The 18030-nt window shown below is 45.0% G+C and overlaps 1 protein-coding gene across 1 annotated transcript in view; it reads left to right on the top strand.

The window, feature by feature from the left end:
• UBE2E2 (ubiquitin conjugating enzyme E2 E2) overlaps positions 1 to 18030 on the top strand; it is a 359622-nt gene that overhangs the window by 15796 nt on the left and 325796 nt on the right. Inside the window, exon 3 of the mRNA XM_070364399.1 lies at positions 864 to 914. Coding sequence (XP_070220500.1) covers positions 864 to 914 — 51 coding nt within the window. The remainder of the gene's footprint in view (positions 1 to 863; positions 915 to 18030) is intronic.

An 18030-nucleotide genomic window follows, 5' to 3' on the forward strand; every position in this document is an offset into this window, starting at 1 on the left:
GTCCATGCAGTCGAAAAGAGTCCAATAGGACTTAACCAGTGAACAACAAACAACAACTATTTCCTAACATCTTGCCCACCTTGAGTCACACGACTTAGAAAAGCGATAGTTATATCTGTACCAGAAATTTCATTCGGGGAAGGGTACTGGAGTGTGTTGCCATTTCTTTCTCCAGGGGATTGTCCTAGCCCAGAATCAAATCCACGTCTCCTGCGTTGGCAGGTGGATTCTTTACCACTGAGTCACCAGGGAAGCTCATATAGGTGGTTAGGTGAAGTAAAAAATAAAAGATGAAAATAACACATGAGGGTAAAAACAGGTTTTTAAAATAAAAATTCTTTTATTTCCTCTTTGCAGAAAGCGTATGCTTAGTGTTAGCAGTGGTTTGAGTTTCCCTGGAAGCCCAGCTGGTATAGAATCCGCCTGAAATGCAAAAGACCCTGGTTCCATTCCTGGGTTGAGAAGATCCCCTGGAGAAGGGTATGGCCACCCACTCCAGTATTCTTGCCTGGAGAATCCCATGGACAGAGGAACCTGTTGGGCTATAGTGTGTGGGGTTGCAAAGAGTTAGACATGACTGAACAACTCAGCACAGCACAGCACAACAGTGGCTTAAAGTTTTGATTTAAGTCATGCTGTTGGTTAGAGATGGAGGCACAGATAGTGGCTGGTCTCCTAACTCTTTGTAGATGCATTGTGGAAACCGCTACTTTGTTGGTCCTGTGTATGATGATTTATACAATGGTAGTATTTCAAATTAAAAGCACACAAATAGTAAAAATTAGTGTAAAAGTGTAAAATTTAATGGAATATTAAAAGAGTAGAGACATTTTAATGTAACTTTCTTTGTCTTTATTTTCAAGAATTCAGAAGGAACTTGCAGAAATTACATTGGACCCACCTCCCAACTGTAGGTAAGTACTTAATGGATTTTTATTTATTTGTATCTTTTGCAGAAGGTGTAACTGAACTGTTGGTCTGATGTGTCAACTGAAAACATGGTTGCGTTTTGGACTTAAGTGACTATGAAGACAGTGGTTGTGGTGGTCTCCACGCAGAATGGAATCTTCACGAGTCTGTTTGTCGTGGTAGATGGAGTTGCCAAAAAAAGAGTAATGCAATAACAGTAAGATAATGGAATTACAGGGTAACACATACAGTGATCTTTTGGTGGAAGAGGTGTTGGAGTTTTAACCGATTTCTTTCATGATAGAGTAATACTGTGGCTAAAATATTTGCTGTTTGATAATTTATTCAGTTGTTATCTTGCTGAAAATTGATTTTAGAAGTGCTGGAACATTAAACAGTGTTTCTTCATGGTTTACGTTATTTCTTATAGTCCTGGGTTGTGGTGATTGGAGGCAGTGAGGTTAAGTTTAAAACACTCTCTCCATTATGACCACATACCCTCAATTTTCTAGTTGGAGTTTACTGATGGGAAGTTAAAGTGCTTGCTTGGAGTTGATTAATGATGTACACAGAGAAGGAGGGAAGTTAGCTTCTGCTGTATCTCGGATCTGGCACAGTAGTTGGAAGATGGCTGTTTGACTACTTGAAGACATTTGTTTGTATTCTGATGTCAGTTCAGTGTTGGAACCAAGCCAGTGCGGAGTTTTGTAGTTAAAGTTGGTAGTGCTGTGCGTCAGAGGTGAGAGGACGAGCTTCAATACTGAGTACATTGTTGGTATGATTTCTGATTTTACTGAACTTATTTTAATATGAAAGCAAAGTAACAGCTCTGGGTATTAATGGAAGTGAAAAATTTGTAGGTGGCTATATGGCTAATTGACAGCCGTTTTTGTGTAGGAAAAATTCTAGTAAGACTTAATGTTTGTAGTGAATTTATTATAGTTCTTTACTTGAGAGTCACATAGAGTATATAAACTTGTAGTAATAATGATCAAAGAATATTTCACTAAACCAGAACAAATAATTCTTGGTTAGGAAAAGCTGTTGAGTAGTCAGGTGTTTTTGTCACAATTAGGCTGTTACATCAGAGCTGTTTCAGATGTCACATTTTGTTTAAGCTTTGGTGGCCAGTTTGTGTAAATGGATTGATTTGTGGAAAAAATTCAGTTTGAATTAAACTTAAAGTCTCTTGTTTCGTAGGGTAGTATTTGTTTTAATGTTTGAATCTTAAAAAAAAATAGTGTTTTACCACGTATTTCTGTTACCTTTTTACAAACAACTGAAATGGTAAATATGTGAACTTAGTTTATACACTTGCTTAAACTCTGAAAACAGATTATTGGCAAAATAAACTAATTGCTTTGTTTTAATGAGCTTGTTTAGGGCTCATTTTTGATGAATGTAATCCACGTATAATATGCAATGATTAGAGTTTGCAGTTTTGCTATCAGATATATTATTTCCTGGTGCATTACTCTAATTTAGCTTTGACTTGTTACAGATAATAATTTAACTTAGATTAAACCAATATATTATAAATGTGCATGGAAACTGAAAATTCTGAGGAAAAAAATTACATAATGGTTATTCCTTAACTAAAATGGTTAGATCATAGTTTAGCCTAAAAAAGAAACACTTAACTATGGAAATTTGGGGCTTTAGTTTTTCATTGAGCCTTAGTTAAAGTGTACTGGTTGTGCAAGCAAAATATTTGTAATAGTTTTTCATTAAAAAAATGTTGATGTCACATATAATTAGCCCCTCAGTTTCAAGAAAGAAACCTACTCAGTTGTATCCCCCCGTTTTATTGAGATACTGACATATAACATTGTAGAAAGATACCTTGTTTGGTGGATTTGCTGGCTTATGGAAACTTTCAGTGAAATCCTTTTATCCATGTGAAGACTGGATAGCTCAGATTGCTTCAGAACAAGGACTACCAGTGCAGCTTCTTTGATTGATCCCCAGATAGCTGATGGACTGATCAGGCAGAGACGAAGGTCGTGCCCCTCTTCATGTTTGTGGCTTCCCTGTGGCAGAGGGTCCTCTGTGCTGGGCTGCCTGGAAGTGGGGGATCCTGCCGCCCCCTGCGGGCCCTTCTCCTCACGCTCACGGCCCTGCGAGCGAGCCCTGCCCCTTACGTCGACGCTCCCTTCGGGCTCTACCCCGCACGTCCACGTCCACGGCCATGCAGGCCCTGCCCCATACGTCGACGCTCCCTGCGGGCCTTGCCCCTCACGTCGACGCTCCCTGTGGGCCCCACCCCTCACTTTGATGGCCATGCGGGCCCCGCCCCTCACGTAGACGCTCCCTGCTGGCCCTGTCCCACACGTCCAGGGCGCTGCGAGCCCCGCCCCTCAAGTCCACGGCCATGCGTGCCCCGCCCCTCACGTCGACGCCCCCTGAGGGCCCCGCCCCCTCACGTGGACACTCCCTGCCCTGCCCCTCACTTAGAGGGCCATATGAGCCCTGCCCCTGACGTCCACGCACCCTGTAGGCCCCGCCCCTCACGTCTGTGGCCATGCGGGCCTAGCCCTTCACATAGACGGCCGTGCGGGCCCTGCCCCTCACGTCGAGGGCCATGCGAGTCCTGCCCCTGACGTCCACGCACCCTGCGGGCCCCGCCCCTCATGTTCACGGCCATGCAGGCCCCGCCCTTCACATCGACGGCCATCCGTGGCCATGTGCTTGCTCCTATGAGGATTACCGTGGTCTTTGGATTTTTTTGATTGTGGTTTACAGTAAATCTGCTCACCTATATTTTAGTGACAATGCAGTAACTATCTTCAGAAAGAGAAGTTAGAACATAATTTGGTTTATTTTTGGCACAAACTTAACGTCAACAGTACTTCTGTAGTTGATTTTTTTAAAGTCCTGTGCTGCCTTCCTGTGTGTATGAATGACTAATGAGTTTATAGAAGTGTGGTGAACCGAACCCATCTGCCGGAGAGAGTCAGAGTCCCGCCCACCTCGTCTGCGAGTGTCCTTTCCCAGGACACCTGCCTCTCGCAGCCCTGCCCTTTGGGGGCTTGGGCGGGCCAGCTCCTTTGCCACGGATGGAGAGTGTGTGCAGGCGCCTCGGGCTCAGGTGGTCAGAGCGGAGAAGGGTGTGACCTCCGCGGGGTCTCGGTGAGGGTGCGTGTGTACCGCGTTCCACTGGACTGTGCTTTAGTCTTCTTTTCTCAAACTGAGGCGGTAATGCAGCCCCGTTCTGTGGTTGTGTCGGGTTAGAGATGAGACCTCGGAACTTCAGTGCATCTCTTGTGATGTCCGCTAAGCGACTCTGGGGTTCCTAGTACAGGAACCAGCATGTGTTTGTTTTCTGCGGTAGTATTGTCCTAGGTCTTCTTTCCCCCTGCACAGGTTTTCAACAGACTTAAGTCTTTTAAGAGTCTGCACAAAATATTTTGATGATCAGTTATTTCTTTGTATACAAAATACCTGCCTATACAGTTTTTGGGTTTCTTTTCACTTTTTTTTGGTCATTGTTTTTGAGGTAAAAGTGCAGTAATATGTTTTTTTTTTTTTTTTAGGCTGGATTAAGTTAATTGTTTTATAACAGAATTAATGTTTAAAACCAAAACTTTATGATTTATCTAAGAAAAAAGTTTCTGTTCACAAAACTGTAGGGTCTGTAGGATCATAGGCATAGGAAAGTGTACATAATCTGGGCGAAATCTGGTTATATACTTAAGAGTATTGTCTGTAAATGGTAGAGGTGCTTTGCTCAGTCTCAGTTTGTGCGATGAGAACATAATTGGCCCGCGGAATTTGAAGGGCTCTCTCCGAGGCCTCTGCAGGTGCCCACGTGTTGGCCCCACCCTGAGTTGGGGGTGCTGGCTGGCGGCTGCAGTTGCTCACTGCCTCAGTGGCCTGCACACCAGCTTAGCCTGTAGATGACTGTGCCGTGACTTTGAGGATTCCGCACAGTCGTCAAAAATGCAGACCCAAAGTCTGTAAATGTGCTGGTGTGTTCATTGCTAATTCCTCAATGCTAGTGGGAGACTGGCAGCTAGCTAGAAAAATTTCTGAATTAAAATAAAAGTTTGTGTCATCCTGAGGATAACCTGTGTCTCTGTATTGCACAGAAGCTAGATTCAAATTCCGTTATGATTGGATACTGCCCAAATTTATATTAGCTTTATAAGCATGGAAATGACAGAGATCTTTGCTACTTTTTAAAAATAGAGACTGTGGTAAAATGATTCACTTGGATTTTGGTTTTTGATTTACTATTTGAGCAAATAAAAGGAGAAAATACTTAAGAGGATGTATTTCAGTTATATTAGCAGTTTTTACTTTTATTGCTGTTTCAATTATCTACTCATTGAACACAGGCTCTGCTTTATTTTTAATTGTAACAGCTTTATTGAGATGTAATTTGAAGTATAAATTTCAGTGAATTTTAGTGTATTCACTGCTTTATATCTGTCACAATCAATTTTGCATTCAGATCACCCCAAAAGATACACCATACCTTTTAGCAATCATTCCTTTCCCATTTCCTCCCAATTCACCACCACCCAGCCCTCGGCAACCATCGGTCTTCTTCTGTCTCTATAAATTCGCCTTTGGGACATTTTGTACAAATGGAATCATATAATATGTGGTCTTCTGCGACTGACTTCTTTCATGAAGCACAGTGTTTGCAAGAGTCATCCATGTTGTAGCACTCATCAGCACTTTACTTCTGACTCTGAATAATATTCCATTGTGGGGCTATATTACATCCTATGTATCTGTCCATCAGTTGATGGAAGTTTGCATTGTTTCCACTTTGTGGTTATTGTGAATAATGCTGCTGTGAACATTTGTGTACAAGGTTTTGTGTGGACATTTGTTTTCATTTCTCTTGGGTGTAGCTAGACCTAGGAGTGGAATTGCTGGGTCAGGCACTAACTGTGTTTCACCTTTCGGGGAACTGCCGGAACATTCCAGGGTGGCTGCACTGTTTTACCTTCCCAACAGCAGAGTATCAGAGTTCCGGTTTCTCCACAGCCTTAGCAACTGCTACCGTGTCTTTTAATGACAGCCCTCCTTGTCAGTGTGAAGTGCTGCGTCACTGTGGTCTGGATATTTGTTACCCTGTTGAATAACGATCTTGATGACTATCTTTTCATATACTTTTTGGACATTTTTGTGTCTTGTTTAGAGAAATGTCTATTCAAATTCTTTGACAATTTTTAAGTTGCTTTGTCTTTTTTGTTGTTGAGGTGTAAGTACTGTTTATTTATTTTGACTACAAGTCCCATATCAGATATATGGTTTGCAAATATTTTCTTTCATTCTGTGGATAGTCTTCTTGCCTGGAGAATCCCTTGGACAGAGGAGCCTGGCGGGCTGCAGTCCATGGGTCGCAAAGAGTCAGACATGACTGAAGCAACTGAGCATGTGTGCACACTGCGTCCTTTCTTGCACTCTCTGCACGTGGAAGAGGAGGCCTGGCAATGATTCAGAACCATCCGCAGGAGAAGGGGCCCTGGTGCCCGAGCCCGTCTCTGCCTTGCTTCCCCTCCCGCACCCCACTGCTCTCAGGTCTCCTGATGTTATGACTCCTTTATCTGACTTACCCAGTTGGCTGAGAGTTCTTTCTTTAGTCTCTGGACTTCACATGTTTGCAGTCACTTGATGTTCGGTGGCCCCTTGAGGGAACGGATATACTTGCTGTGCTCGGAAGCTGGCGTCCGTGGACGCTCCAGTGTTGGCGGTGGTGTTGCGAGGTCTGTAGTCCCAGCGTTGCCTCAGTTAATCTTCCTGAGTCTGCAGGAGGGAGGCTCTGGTTTTAGGTAGGATTTCACAGGTGGGAAGACAGACTCAGACAGGTTAGCTCACTTGTTCAAGGTTATACAGCGGTGCAGTGCAGAACGCAGATTTCAGGCTCCAGAGCCCAGGTGATTTGAGCCTTTGCTGTGCTGACTTCCTTTTGCAGAACAGACACAGGAGAGTTGTCTAGAACAGCACTGACCCACAGAACTTTCTGTTAGGATGAAAGTGGTCTGTATCTGGCATCCAGCGCAGTAGCTATTTAGCACTTGAACGATAGCTAATCTGAGTAATTTATAATTTTACTAAAATTTAATTCAAATTTAGGAGACCACAGATGACTAGGAACTACTGTGTCACATAGTACAGACTTAGAAACATGAACATGTCTCACGCTCACATTTATGCTTCACTTAATGCTAGGTGAGACTAAACGAGCAGGTCATTTTGAGTTTGTTAAAGGGTACTTACAGTTATGCGTTTGTCTTTCCCCACCCTTCCTACCAACCACCATTATTTTCTAAGAGCCAGCGACCCTTAATGAATTTTTTAGAGCATCACACAAAATGCCCTTAATTAAGTAAAAGACCCATATAAATATTAGTATTATATAGTATGGTTAAAATGTTTTTATTTTTTTTAACAAAGTGAAAGTGACATCGAAAGCATTGTTTTTAGGTGGACTCATAGGATTTTGAAACAGGAAAGCGTATGGTCTGGCGTCCCTCCAACCAGAGAGAAGTCAGCACTCTGATGAGGACACAGTTTCATGACAGAGCCCGGTCCAGCATTCAGTTCTGATAGTCGATGTGTTGCTGATTTCACTGACAGAATGGATATGTTTTATACACTTAGAAAATGTAGATACCATTAATGTAAACAAGGAAAATTGGAAGTCTTATCTGCGATCAGAAAGGACATTGGAAGGGAACTGGAGTTACCTCGGCTGGGGGAGTGAGGGGCACCGTAGCTGTGTTTAACTGTTTTCAGAGCCAGAAAACGGAAGAGAGACTCGCCTCCCTCCATGGGGTTTCAGGGTGTGGAATTAGTGCTGCTGTGTTAAATCAGAAGGAAACCGCTTCCTTCATGATACAAAGTCTTCATCTTCGTCCAGAGCCGTCCAGAGAGATGATGGGCAGCTCGGGAGGTAGGTAGTGTGTGCCTCTGGAGGAATTAAAAATGAGTCCGTCTGCTTATTTCAGAGGCGTTTTCAGGTCTCAGATGCAAGGCAGCACTGGGACGTGTTTCCAGCCACTGGACTCGGCTTCATCTCCCTCATCCGTGGATCGCGAGTCGGTTTCTCCCTCTCCTTTGCCTTCTTGGAGCCTGTGGTTCATAATTTGTATAGTTTATTGGCCTGGCTGTTTTATTTAAAACAGCTAATTTGTTATACGTTCTATATATGAGTTAGTAAGTGAGGCTTTTATTTCTTTGTCTATTTATAACTTTCAAATATATAAGAAAAGGATGATACATGAAGAATATTTGTGTAGCAGACCTATTCCATTCTTAATTACATGCATTAATGGGAAATTAATAGTTTCCTATGTCATCTAAGGTGAAAATACAGCATTTAAGAACCATGGCATATGGATTATAGATAGTATTGGAATAATGTATAAAATGTTTTAAGTAATAAATTCAGGGTAGCCTCCCCCAAAATGTAAATGTGGGTGTGGTGACTGTCTAAACAAGTGGTAGCTGTCTCATTGATTCTTTCTCCTTTTTCACATTACAAGCCAGATGTGTCTAAAGCAAGGAAAGATCGTTGAACAGTTCTTCCTGTTTTTGTGCTCGCCAGAGGTGTGGGTCTGTGGACTGGTGACTGATGGAGAAGTAGAGCTGTGCGTGGTTCTGATGTGATCGTTCTCCGTACTGGGAATATTCTGTTACTCTCCTGTTTGCCATCTTTTTAGGAAGTAGGGGTTTGCCTGGAGACATGACCACATTTCGTATAGCTCTGTAATCAGTCGGCTGGGGACCCCTGACAGTGGATTCTGGAGACGGTAAACTTAGGTTGAGCAGATCTCTACTCTTCTGTGTGGAAGGTAGTCAGATGGATGTTCAGTTGGACACACAGATGGAAATGCACCCAGTGACCTTCCGATCCTCCGTGGTCAGACCCCATGAGCTGGGAGGTCCAGCTGGGGAGTTTTGACTAGTCTACAAGGCAGAGATTGAATTTGAGTCAGCACGCTTGTCCAGGTAGGAGATCGGGCAGGCTTACATGGATGTTTGTGTGCTTGCAACATTCACTTCATAAGGTGGGCAGAGTCAGGGACTGGCGTATTGATTGATGCCCTGTGGTCTGCTGGAGGCTTGGGAAAGAGGGGGTCTCCTCACACCCTGATCCCTGCAGCTTCGGATAAGTGCTTATTGAGATGAGGAGGAGAGAGCAGACATGCACACTGCTGTGTTGTTAAAGAGTAAGAATTTGTCACAGGGATAAGAATAACCTTCATGTTTGATAAAGCACCCGGCCAGAGATTAATAGGCAAGCCTTTGAATAGGCTCCGAATGGTATCGGTGCCTGAGAAACAGCAAAATAAAATTATGTTCTTGAATAAGAGTGTGTAAGGTGCTATTGTATTCCAAAAATAGCTATTATTAGGTTAAGTGAGTAATAAAATAAGCTGAGTAGGGTGTATTTTGAAATTAATAGTCGCTCAGTCGTCTCTGACTCTTTGCGACCTGGTGGACTGTAGCTCACCAGGCTCCTCTGTCCATGGGATTCTCCAGGCAAGAATCCTGGAGTGGGTTGCCATGCCCTCCTCCAGGAATAGCCGTTTAACACCAAACAAGTGTTTCCTAAGAGCCGGTTGTGTGGTCGGCACCATGCTGGGGTGCAGTTCGCCCCAAGGAGACGAAGGGGCGAAGGGGCGTGCAGCCCGGGCAGCGCAGAGGCGCTTCTGGGAAGGCAGACTGGGAGGTCACTGCAGAAATCCAGGACTGCCCTGGGAGGGAGGGGGCAGGGAACAGATGAGACAACACGCAGGTGCCGGATTTTAGTGTGGGACCTACCTGTCCTCTGGGTTGGGAAGGCTCTAATAAGGAGGTGACATCTAAACCGAGAGCGGAAGGGGATGCTCTGAGAGTTCCCGAGGTGAGGAGGCCCCTGGCCGCGGCCGGAGCGGCAGGGATCCTGGGATGGGGCGGGGCAGGGGGCGGGGGGCAAAGTGCGAGTGCAAAGTGAGGCTGGCCTGAGTGAGTCGAGCCGGTTTGGTTCTCATGAGGCTTCTGGGCTGGAGGCCGGTTGCTCGTCGGCGGGGAGGCAGGACGGCGTTCTGGAAGGGCTGGACTGGGACGCATCTTGGAGGAGAAGTGGTGGGGCTTGGGGTGATGGCAGGTGTGGGGATGTGGGAGAAGTCTGATCGAGATTGAGGCTATTGGGGAGAGGGGGGCTCCTGTTCCTGCGAGGACTGCGGAGGGAGCGGGCTCGCAGGCCTCTCTGGCCGTGTTAACTGGGAGCCGTTAGCACTTCCAGGTGGAGACGTCAGACAGGCGGCCGGTCATGAGCTGGAGTCCGCGGAGAGCTGGAAATACCAGTTCAAAGTTGTCATCGTAAAGACATGGAAAGGGTGTGTGGGGAAAGAAGGGGACCCAAGGCGAGGCCGTCTGGAACCACGGGTTTGGAGTCGGGAGGAGGGGCCTGAAGGAGGCGGAGGAGCCGGCCTGCGGGGAGGGGTGTGTGTGTGTGTGTGTGTGTGTGTGTGTGCAGGGGGAGGTGTGTGGGGCCGGGCCGGGAGGGTGTGTGTGTGTGTGTGTGTGCAGGGGGAGGTGTGTCAGGCCGGGCCGGGAGGGTGTGTGTGTGTGTGTGTGTGCAGGGGGAGGTGTGTCAGGCCGGGCTGGGAGGGTCTGTGTGTGTGTGTGTGCGTGCAGGGGGAGGTGTGTGAGGCCCGGGGTGGGGGCGTGGTGGGGGAGACGGGGCGGGCCTCGGTTCCTGGTGGTCCTGGGGGCTTCCCAGTGGTCAGGATGCCACATCCACTGCCAGGAGCACAGGTTTGGTCCTGGGTCGGGAAACTGGGATCCTACATGTGACTCAGCCAGAAGGAAAAAATTAAATTGATTATGAATGAAAATTTTAAGTGAATGAAAAGTGGAGTAGCACTGTAATTGTTGGCTGATGGCTCAGAGGTAAAGAACCCTCCTGCTGGTGCAGGAGACACAGGAGACACGGGTTCGACCGCTGGGTCAACAAGATCCCCTGCAGAAGAAAATGGCAGCCCACTCCAGTATTTTTGCCTGGAAAATTCCGTGGACAGAGGCACCTGGTGGGCTGCAGTCCATGAGGTCACAGAGAGTCTGACAGACTTACTGACCAGACAGCAACAGTGAAGATTGTAATTACTTTTCCCACCAGGAAAGTGATAAGTGAGTAAGGACCATCACGTTGCATTGAGATTTCCAGAGGAGTTCTTTTATAATTTCCCAAGATGATTCACATTACCTTTTCAGGCAGACTCCATAATTGGGCTCAGGAAGGCATGCCTTTTCCCTTTGGGGTGCAAGGTCCTGCCCATCTGAATGCTGGCCGGTCATGCTCAGGGACCACTTTATTAGGGAGACTTTTGAGAACTCGCAGCCCGCGTGACTGCGGACTTACCGCAGCGGGGTGTGCCCCTGTCGTCTTCTGTTCTTAGCCGGGTGCCTTCCTCCTGGAGAAGCCACTGCTGGCGGCCTGTGAGTTTGCATGTGGCTGGCTCCCATCCTCTGGGAGCACAGATTGCGTGTGGTCAGCACGCCCTGGTCTTCGCTTCCGGCGCCGAGAAAGGGCCGTCAGGGCTGCTGTACGAGGGGATCAGCACAGGCTGCTCTTGGAGCGCGGGTGGCGCCGCTGTCCTCACGGACGCTTCCTGTGGGTGTGTGGCTGGCCTGGCCTGTGGCCGTGCCTGCCTGCATCCAGGTGTGCAGGGGTCAGACACAGCAGCAGAGCAGGAGAGCCGTTCCCTCCCGGGCGCCCGGGCGTAGCCTTTTCCCACGTCTTCTACCAGGACCTCAGGGCCTCGCTCAGACGTCGCTTCGTTTGCTGACTCTCTGCCCCCCGCACGCCCGCAGCACGCACGTCCCCGGCACCCGGGCGTAGCCTTTTCCCACGTCTTCTATCGGGACCTCAGGGCCTGGCTCAGACGTTGCTTCATTCGCTGACTGCCCCCTGCACGCCCGCAGCACGCGCTGCTTCGGGTCAGAGAGGCAGTACTGCACAGCCGTTTCCGCGGCAGGGACTGCCTAGGTTTTACACGTTTATCCTCTTGGTCTAGTTCCGTGGTTTCTCTCAGTTCCCTTACCTGTAAAATGCCATGAGTCTGTGAAGATTGTGTGAGTTGTGTGTGTAAAGGACTCAAGAGTAGGCCCCAGCTCATAGGGCTCAGGAGTTGTTAGCCGTTGTGCAGTTATCAATATTTATAAGGGTTATATGCACTTACTGTCTTCATTTGTTTTGAGGATGGTGAAGGCATATGACATGTAATTCACTATCTTCTCAACATGGTATATTGCATGTAAGAGGCACTCAATATTTTTTGCATTAGTAAATTATTGAGGCAGAGAACTAAATGTTTTGTTTTTCTCTAAAATACTAGGCATACACATGGATGTCTTATGTGTGACCCTAGATGCTTGGTGGTCAGTATCTCTTCTATACGATGCAGTTAATAAACAGAATCATAATGCATTTGTTAAATATATATATATATATAAAATTTTTGTAATATGAACCCAAGCTTGGTTTTAAGCACTCATAGTTTCCTGTGGGGAGAGGGGAAATCTTTTTTTAAGATAAAAAATTTTCAGTGTTTTCCAGTTTGTCTTTTCTCATGATAAGCTCAACAGCCATGTCTATATGACTAAATTCAGTGTAAACGGGCAGCTTGGCATTTTAATCACCTCATTTCCAAGGGCTCAGTGCTCTGGGGATGTGGGATTCTTAACTTTCAGAGATGAGAATCTGGCGGCTCCGAGAGGCGGTAGCCTGCGAACTCCGGCGCCCCGGCCCGCGTCCCTCCCATCCCTTCTGCGAACCGGGGTTAGAAAAAAAAAAAAAAAAAAGAGATGAGAATCTTAACTGTTGAAATAAGACCGACTCACTCGAAATAGAGAAAAATATCAAATGGTATACAAAAGAAGTGTGATGTTATTAAAATAGTAAAATAATTAATCTAGCAGTCTTGTTTGTTATTCACCAAAAGCCTTTTGAGCACCTCTTTCTCATTGGATTCAGAACCTCTGAATTTTAATCCAAGATCTGCCACTGAGAAATTGAACAAGTCCTTTATCTTTACTTGCTCTACTTACTCACAGGCTGATAAAAAGATCAAATATAATGATGTGTATGAGCGCTTCTAGGACACTAAAGCGTTCTGCAAATATGAAGAGTTGTATAATGTTAAATTGTCGGAGGCAGATCGTATGTATGTGTGTTGACAGTTAAGAATCAGTGACGGCTGGGATAGTCAGGGTGAACCTTAGGGGGGGGTCTGATTGTCCCCCAGAAAACATCAGGGGAAAGAGTGTTTTTAAAAGCTAATACCTAGGTGGGAGGGGACGTGGGTAAACCTATGGCTGATTCATGTTGATATTTGGTAGAAACCAACATAATACTGTAAAGCAATTATCCATCAATTACAAATAAATAATTTTTTTTAAAAAGCCAATACCCAGGATTGGTGAAGTAGTTAGGAAAAGAAGAGTATGTTGGAAAATTGTCCAGTTGTGTTTTATTGAACATGAAGTGTATACTGCGTGACTGAATTCATTGAGCAACTGGAATATCCTTTCAAATTTTCAATTTTTTCTATTTCTAAAATGGGTTTTGCATTTTCCTCCCCTCTGAAACAGTATATAACAAGTTTAATATTTTCTTATTAGTTTAGGGCCTTCCTCTGCAATGCAGGGATTGGTAAAGAACTGCTGAGTTAGTGAGGTGTGTTGGGCTTATACCTAATGCCTTCAAAGGATCTTTGGATACTATCTTTTGTTAAGTTGACATATGCACCCTTTTGGAGAGCGTAATCCAGTGGTTTAGTGTATTCACGGAGTCGGGCAGCCTCAGCCCTTAAACTACTCCCAGAGCGTTTTTATCGCCCACAGAAACCCAAACCCCGAGAGCCGTTGTCCCCTGTCCTTGCCACTGCCAGGCCCTGGCAGCCGCGGGCTGGCTTTGTCTGTGCCTTGTCTGCGGACATTGCACCCAAATGGGATCCTACAAGCTGTGGCCTTTTGTGTCTAGCTTCTTTCACTGAAAACATTCAGTTTTAGAATTAAAAAAAGCTAGTCAAATTAATAGAGTGGGGTTGGAAGGAGATTTAAGAGAGCCCGTGAGAGGAGGAAGGTGAACTAAGAGGAAAAGGATGAGATCAGAGGAAGTTCAGATTCTGCGAAGTGTCTGTGAGCTTGTCACTGGGCTGTTACTGGGCGATGAAGCAGAGGCGGTTCTGAAAGGTATGCTGATACTTCCTGCCTGGTTGATGATAATTGGATTTTGAAGAAAGAAGTAATATCCTCTTCATGTGTAGAAGTGCTAAATGAGCCCTTTGGAAAGGAGTTGGAAAACAGACTATTACTACAATCAACCTTTGATTAGTATGATTTCAGCTTTTATTCCTCTTTTAAAGTATAATTCCCACGAATTTTCCCCAGTTTCCATTTCTTGAGGTATATAGGGTTCTTGCTCCATGATGCCAACCTTATCCCTGGTTTATATATGTATATATATATATATTGTGTGTGTGTGTGTGTGTGTGTATAAATTAATGGTAGAGCAACCAGTTAAGTTTTGCAAATATTGACTGAGAGAGTAGGCATCAGTAATTTCCCTTTATACCTTATTGCTTAATATTTAAGGTTAGGATAATTGGTTAAATATTCATATTTTATTAATTGGTGAAAGTGAAAGTCACTCAGTTGTGTCCAACTCTTCGCTACCCCATGGACTGAAGCCCACCAGGCTCCTCTGTCCATGGAATTCTCCAGGCCAGAATACTGGAGTGGGTAGCCGTTCCTTTCTCCAGGTGATTTTCCCAACCCAGAGGTCAAACCCAAGTCTCCTGTATTGCGGGTGGATTCTTTACCAGCGGAGCCAACATGGAAGCCCAAGAATACTGGAGTGCCCACTCCAGCCTATCTTGTCTCCAGGGGATCTTCCTGACCCAGGAATTGAACTGGGGTCCCATGCATTGCAAGCAGATTCTTTACTGGCTGAGCCACCAGGGAAGCCCTTATTAATTGATAATTCCCATTTTTCATTTACTTCATTGACAGTCTTACAATCTCCCCATGTCAGTTAACTTAGTGATTCTTACAGGGTTTAATTTTTTGTTTTGTTTTAAAGTTGTGCAAATGCATTCACCTTTATAACCAAAAAAAATCTTGTTAGATAAACGGCTGACTTGGGTAATGCCTGAATATGGCAGTGTGTGTAGCTGCATGGCAATATTCTTATTTAACATCAGTACTCAGTTCTGATTGTACCATGTTATCCTTAATAAACAGGCATGATCCAGTTGTTTTGTTTTGGGAGGAAACCTATCATTAAATAGTTTTGTTTCTTTGGTGCACAATAGCGCTGTTTACGACACCATTAGAAATCTGCCAGGCTTACTGTGTCTGCAGTGAAAGATACGGACAAAGCCTGACAGAGTCTTTGGGCATTTTCACCTCTAAGCATTGTACATCTGCTGGAGGGCCGAATTAAGCCTTCTGTATTGTTGAGCTGTGATTATTTAAGCTGACTGGATAGCCTAAGTATTTTTTCCGTTTGCCCACATTCACTTTTCATGTAATCTTTATTGATGGAGCATTACTTGGAGGTACTAAATGAAGATTAGTAATAGTGAAAATTTATTATATTGATTAGTCAAGTTGATGTTAATAGTTAAGATTTAATCTTGTTTAAAATTTATTTTTGCTTAGCTGCCTCTAAAATAAACTCTGCCACTTAAATTTTAACCTCTGTGTCTAGCTGCCTGTTCAATGTTCCATTTGAATATTTCTTAGTTACCTCAAAAGAGGAACAGGTCCAAAACTGAACCCCTGTTTTCCAGTCCAAGTCCAGCTCACCCACAGTCTTCATCTCAGTTAAAGGCAGCTCACCGTTCCAGTTAGCAGGAAACCCTGGAGTCATCCTAGATTTCTTTCTTCCTCTGTCTACATTCATCCTGTCCACACATTCTCTTAGCCCTGCCTTCAGAATGAATATCCCTAGAGTTTAACCACTGCTCCCTTCCTTGTCGTCTGAGCCATCTCCCTTTCTTGCCTGAATTAATTGCCATGGCTTCCCACCAGCTCTCCCCACTTCTGTCTGTCCTGTGCACTCTGTTCTTAGTACGAGAGAATGGTCCTTTTAAGGTGGAGGTCAGAGCGTTTTCCTGCCGGGACTCCCATCACAGCGGCCTGTGACATGGTTAGTGGTCAGGTCCCGCTCCTCTCCCTGACCTCGCTGCCTCTTGCCTCCGGTGCTCCTGTTGCAGGAGCTCTTTCCTGTTCTTCAGACGCGCCAGGCGTGCTCCCCCCAGGTCTCTGCGAGCCTCTGTCCTTTGCCTGGATGGCTCTTCTTTCAAAAGCTGCCTGACTGGCTCCCTGATCTTCGTTCTTTTCTCAGCTGCCAGCGCACTGAGCTGCTCTCATCACTCTGCCATAGCTCGCCCAATCTCCTTTACCCAATCTCCAACAATGACTTCTGTGATTTGCCTGTGATCCCTGCTTTCCCATCAACGTATTAGTGTTCTGAGGGCACTGATGGTTTACATGTTCAGGAGAGTGTATGTTGCCAGCAGGACATTACTGGCACCCTAGGAGCCGCCGCTGTGTACCCTTCCATCACTCTGCTCCCCAAGTCTGATGGCCTTTAGCATTGTTTTAGTTTATTGGGTGTCATCTCCCACGAATACAGCGCAGCTGTAGATGAGTAGTCTGTGCGCAGAGCTCTGTCCCTCAGGGGAGGCCAGGGTGGCAGCTTGCTCTTGCCTTGTCTTGTCCGGTATCTCATGAGCGGTCCACAGAGCTGAGGTGTCCTTTGCAACACCGAGATTATTTTTTCTAGTTTATGGAAATGCGTTTTAAACTGTTTTTTACAGTCCTCTTTGCTTATGAATGTAAATGTCACAGGAACAACAGCCTTCGCCACTTTACTAGATCTCTGTGATTTAGCTGATGAGAATTTCATTCTGTTGACAGTATGGAGCACTTTGCAGGTGAATATCAAGGTTAATTGTCAGACTGAAAAGTGAAGCAGTACATTCTACATCTTTCTGCTGAGAAAAATGGAATTGTTACCATTAAAATGATATTAGGTTAATAAGTTGGTTAATAAAAGCAATTAAAACCAGATTTTCTTACAACTTGCCATAAGTGCTTTGCTTGAAAATAAAAAAGATCAAATGACTGGTGAAATTAAAAAAAAAAAAGAGAGAACTGCAATACTTTAGTGGACACTATTTTGATTTGGGTTTTTGGTGAACAAAATTATTCTTCACGTGCTGCACAAGATCCAGTAATATGAACAAACAATATTATCATTTGTTGAGCACTTATTATGTATTGGTTCTCATGGTTTATTTTTTATGCTTCCAACAGTTTTATAATGGCACATACTATAATTTCACTCTTCTAAACATGTTTCATTCAATTTCCAAGCCTCAGTTTTCTTATCAGACCTCAAATACTGGGCTCCTTACCCTACATCCTGTTTCCCCTCCCCCAGCTTCTACCTAATTCTTTATTTTGTATTTGATACTCTGAGTTTCCTCTAAAGAGCAGTGTATACTCATTTTGAAGTTAATGGCTTTTTTTAAGGAAATAGTTTATTTAATGTTAATTTTAACATCGTTCTCTGGCTCAGCAAAAACATTATTCTACTATTCAGGCATAATTGTTTTGGCAAGTTTATAGCATCTTTTCAGGCATTGGTTAGGCTAATTGAACATCTGAATACCTTTATAGTATTACAGTTTTTTTGGTTCTCTGTAACTGATGCTTCTTTTTCTTGGCCCTGAAGGCTTTCTTGGAGCTTCCCAGATGGCACTAGCAGCAAAAGAACCCACCTGCCAAGCAGGAGACGTAAGAAAGTCGGGTTTGACCCCTGGGTTGGGAAGATCCCCTGCAGTAGGAGAAGGCCACGCACTCCAGGATTCTTGCCTGGAGAATCCCATGGACGAGGAGCCTGGCGGCCCACAGTCCCTGGGGTCACAGAGAGTCGGACACGACTGAAGCGACTTAGCCCGGCACGGCCAGACTGTCTTACCACATAGTTCTCTCAGAACACTTAAATACGATAAGACGCGGCAGATTTCCTCCCACCTGATGCCAGTTTAGAGAAGGCGTGCGTTTCTGTGGCGCTGTGCTGCGTCAGGACTTTTCCTCAGG

This window comes from Bos mutus, chromosome 27, assembly GCF_027580195.1.
Source record: "Bos mutus isolate GX-2022 chromosome 27, NWIPB_WYAK_1.1, whole genome shotgun sequence".
In the NCBI taxonomy this organism is placed as follows: domain Eukaryota; kingdom Metazoa; phylum Chordata; class Mammalia; order Artiodactyla; family Bovidae; genus Bos; species Bos mutus.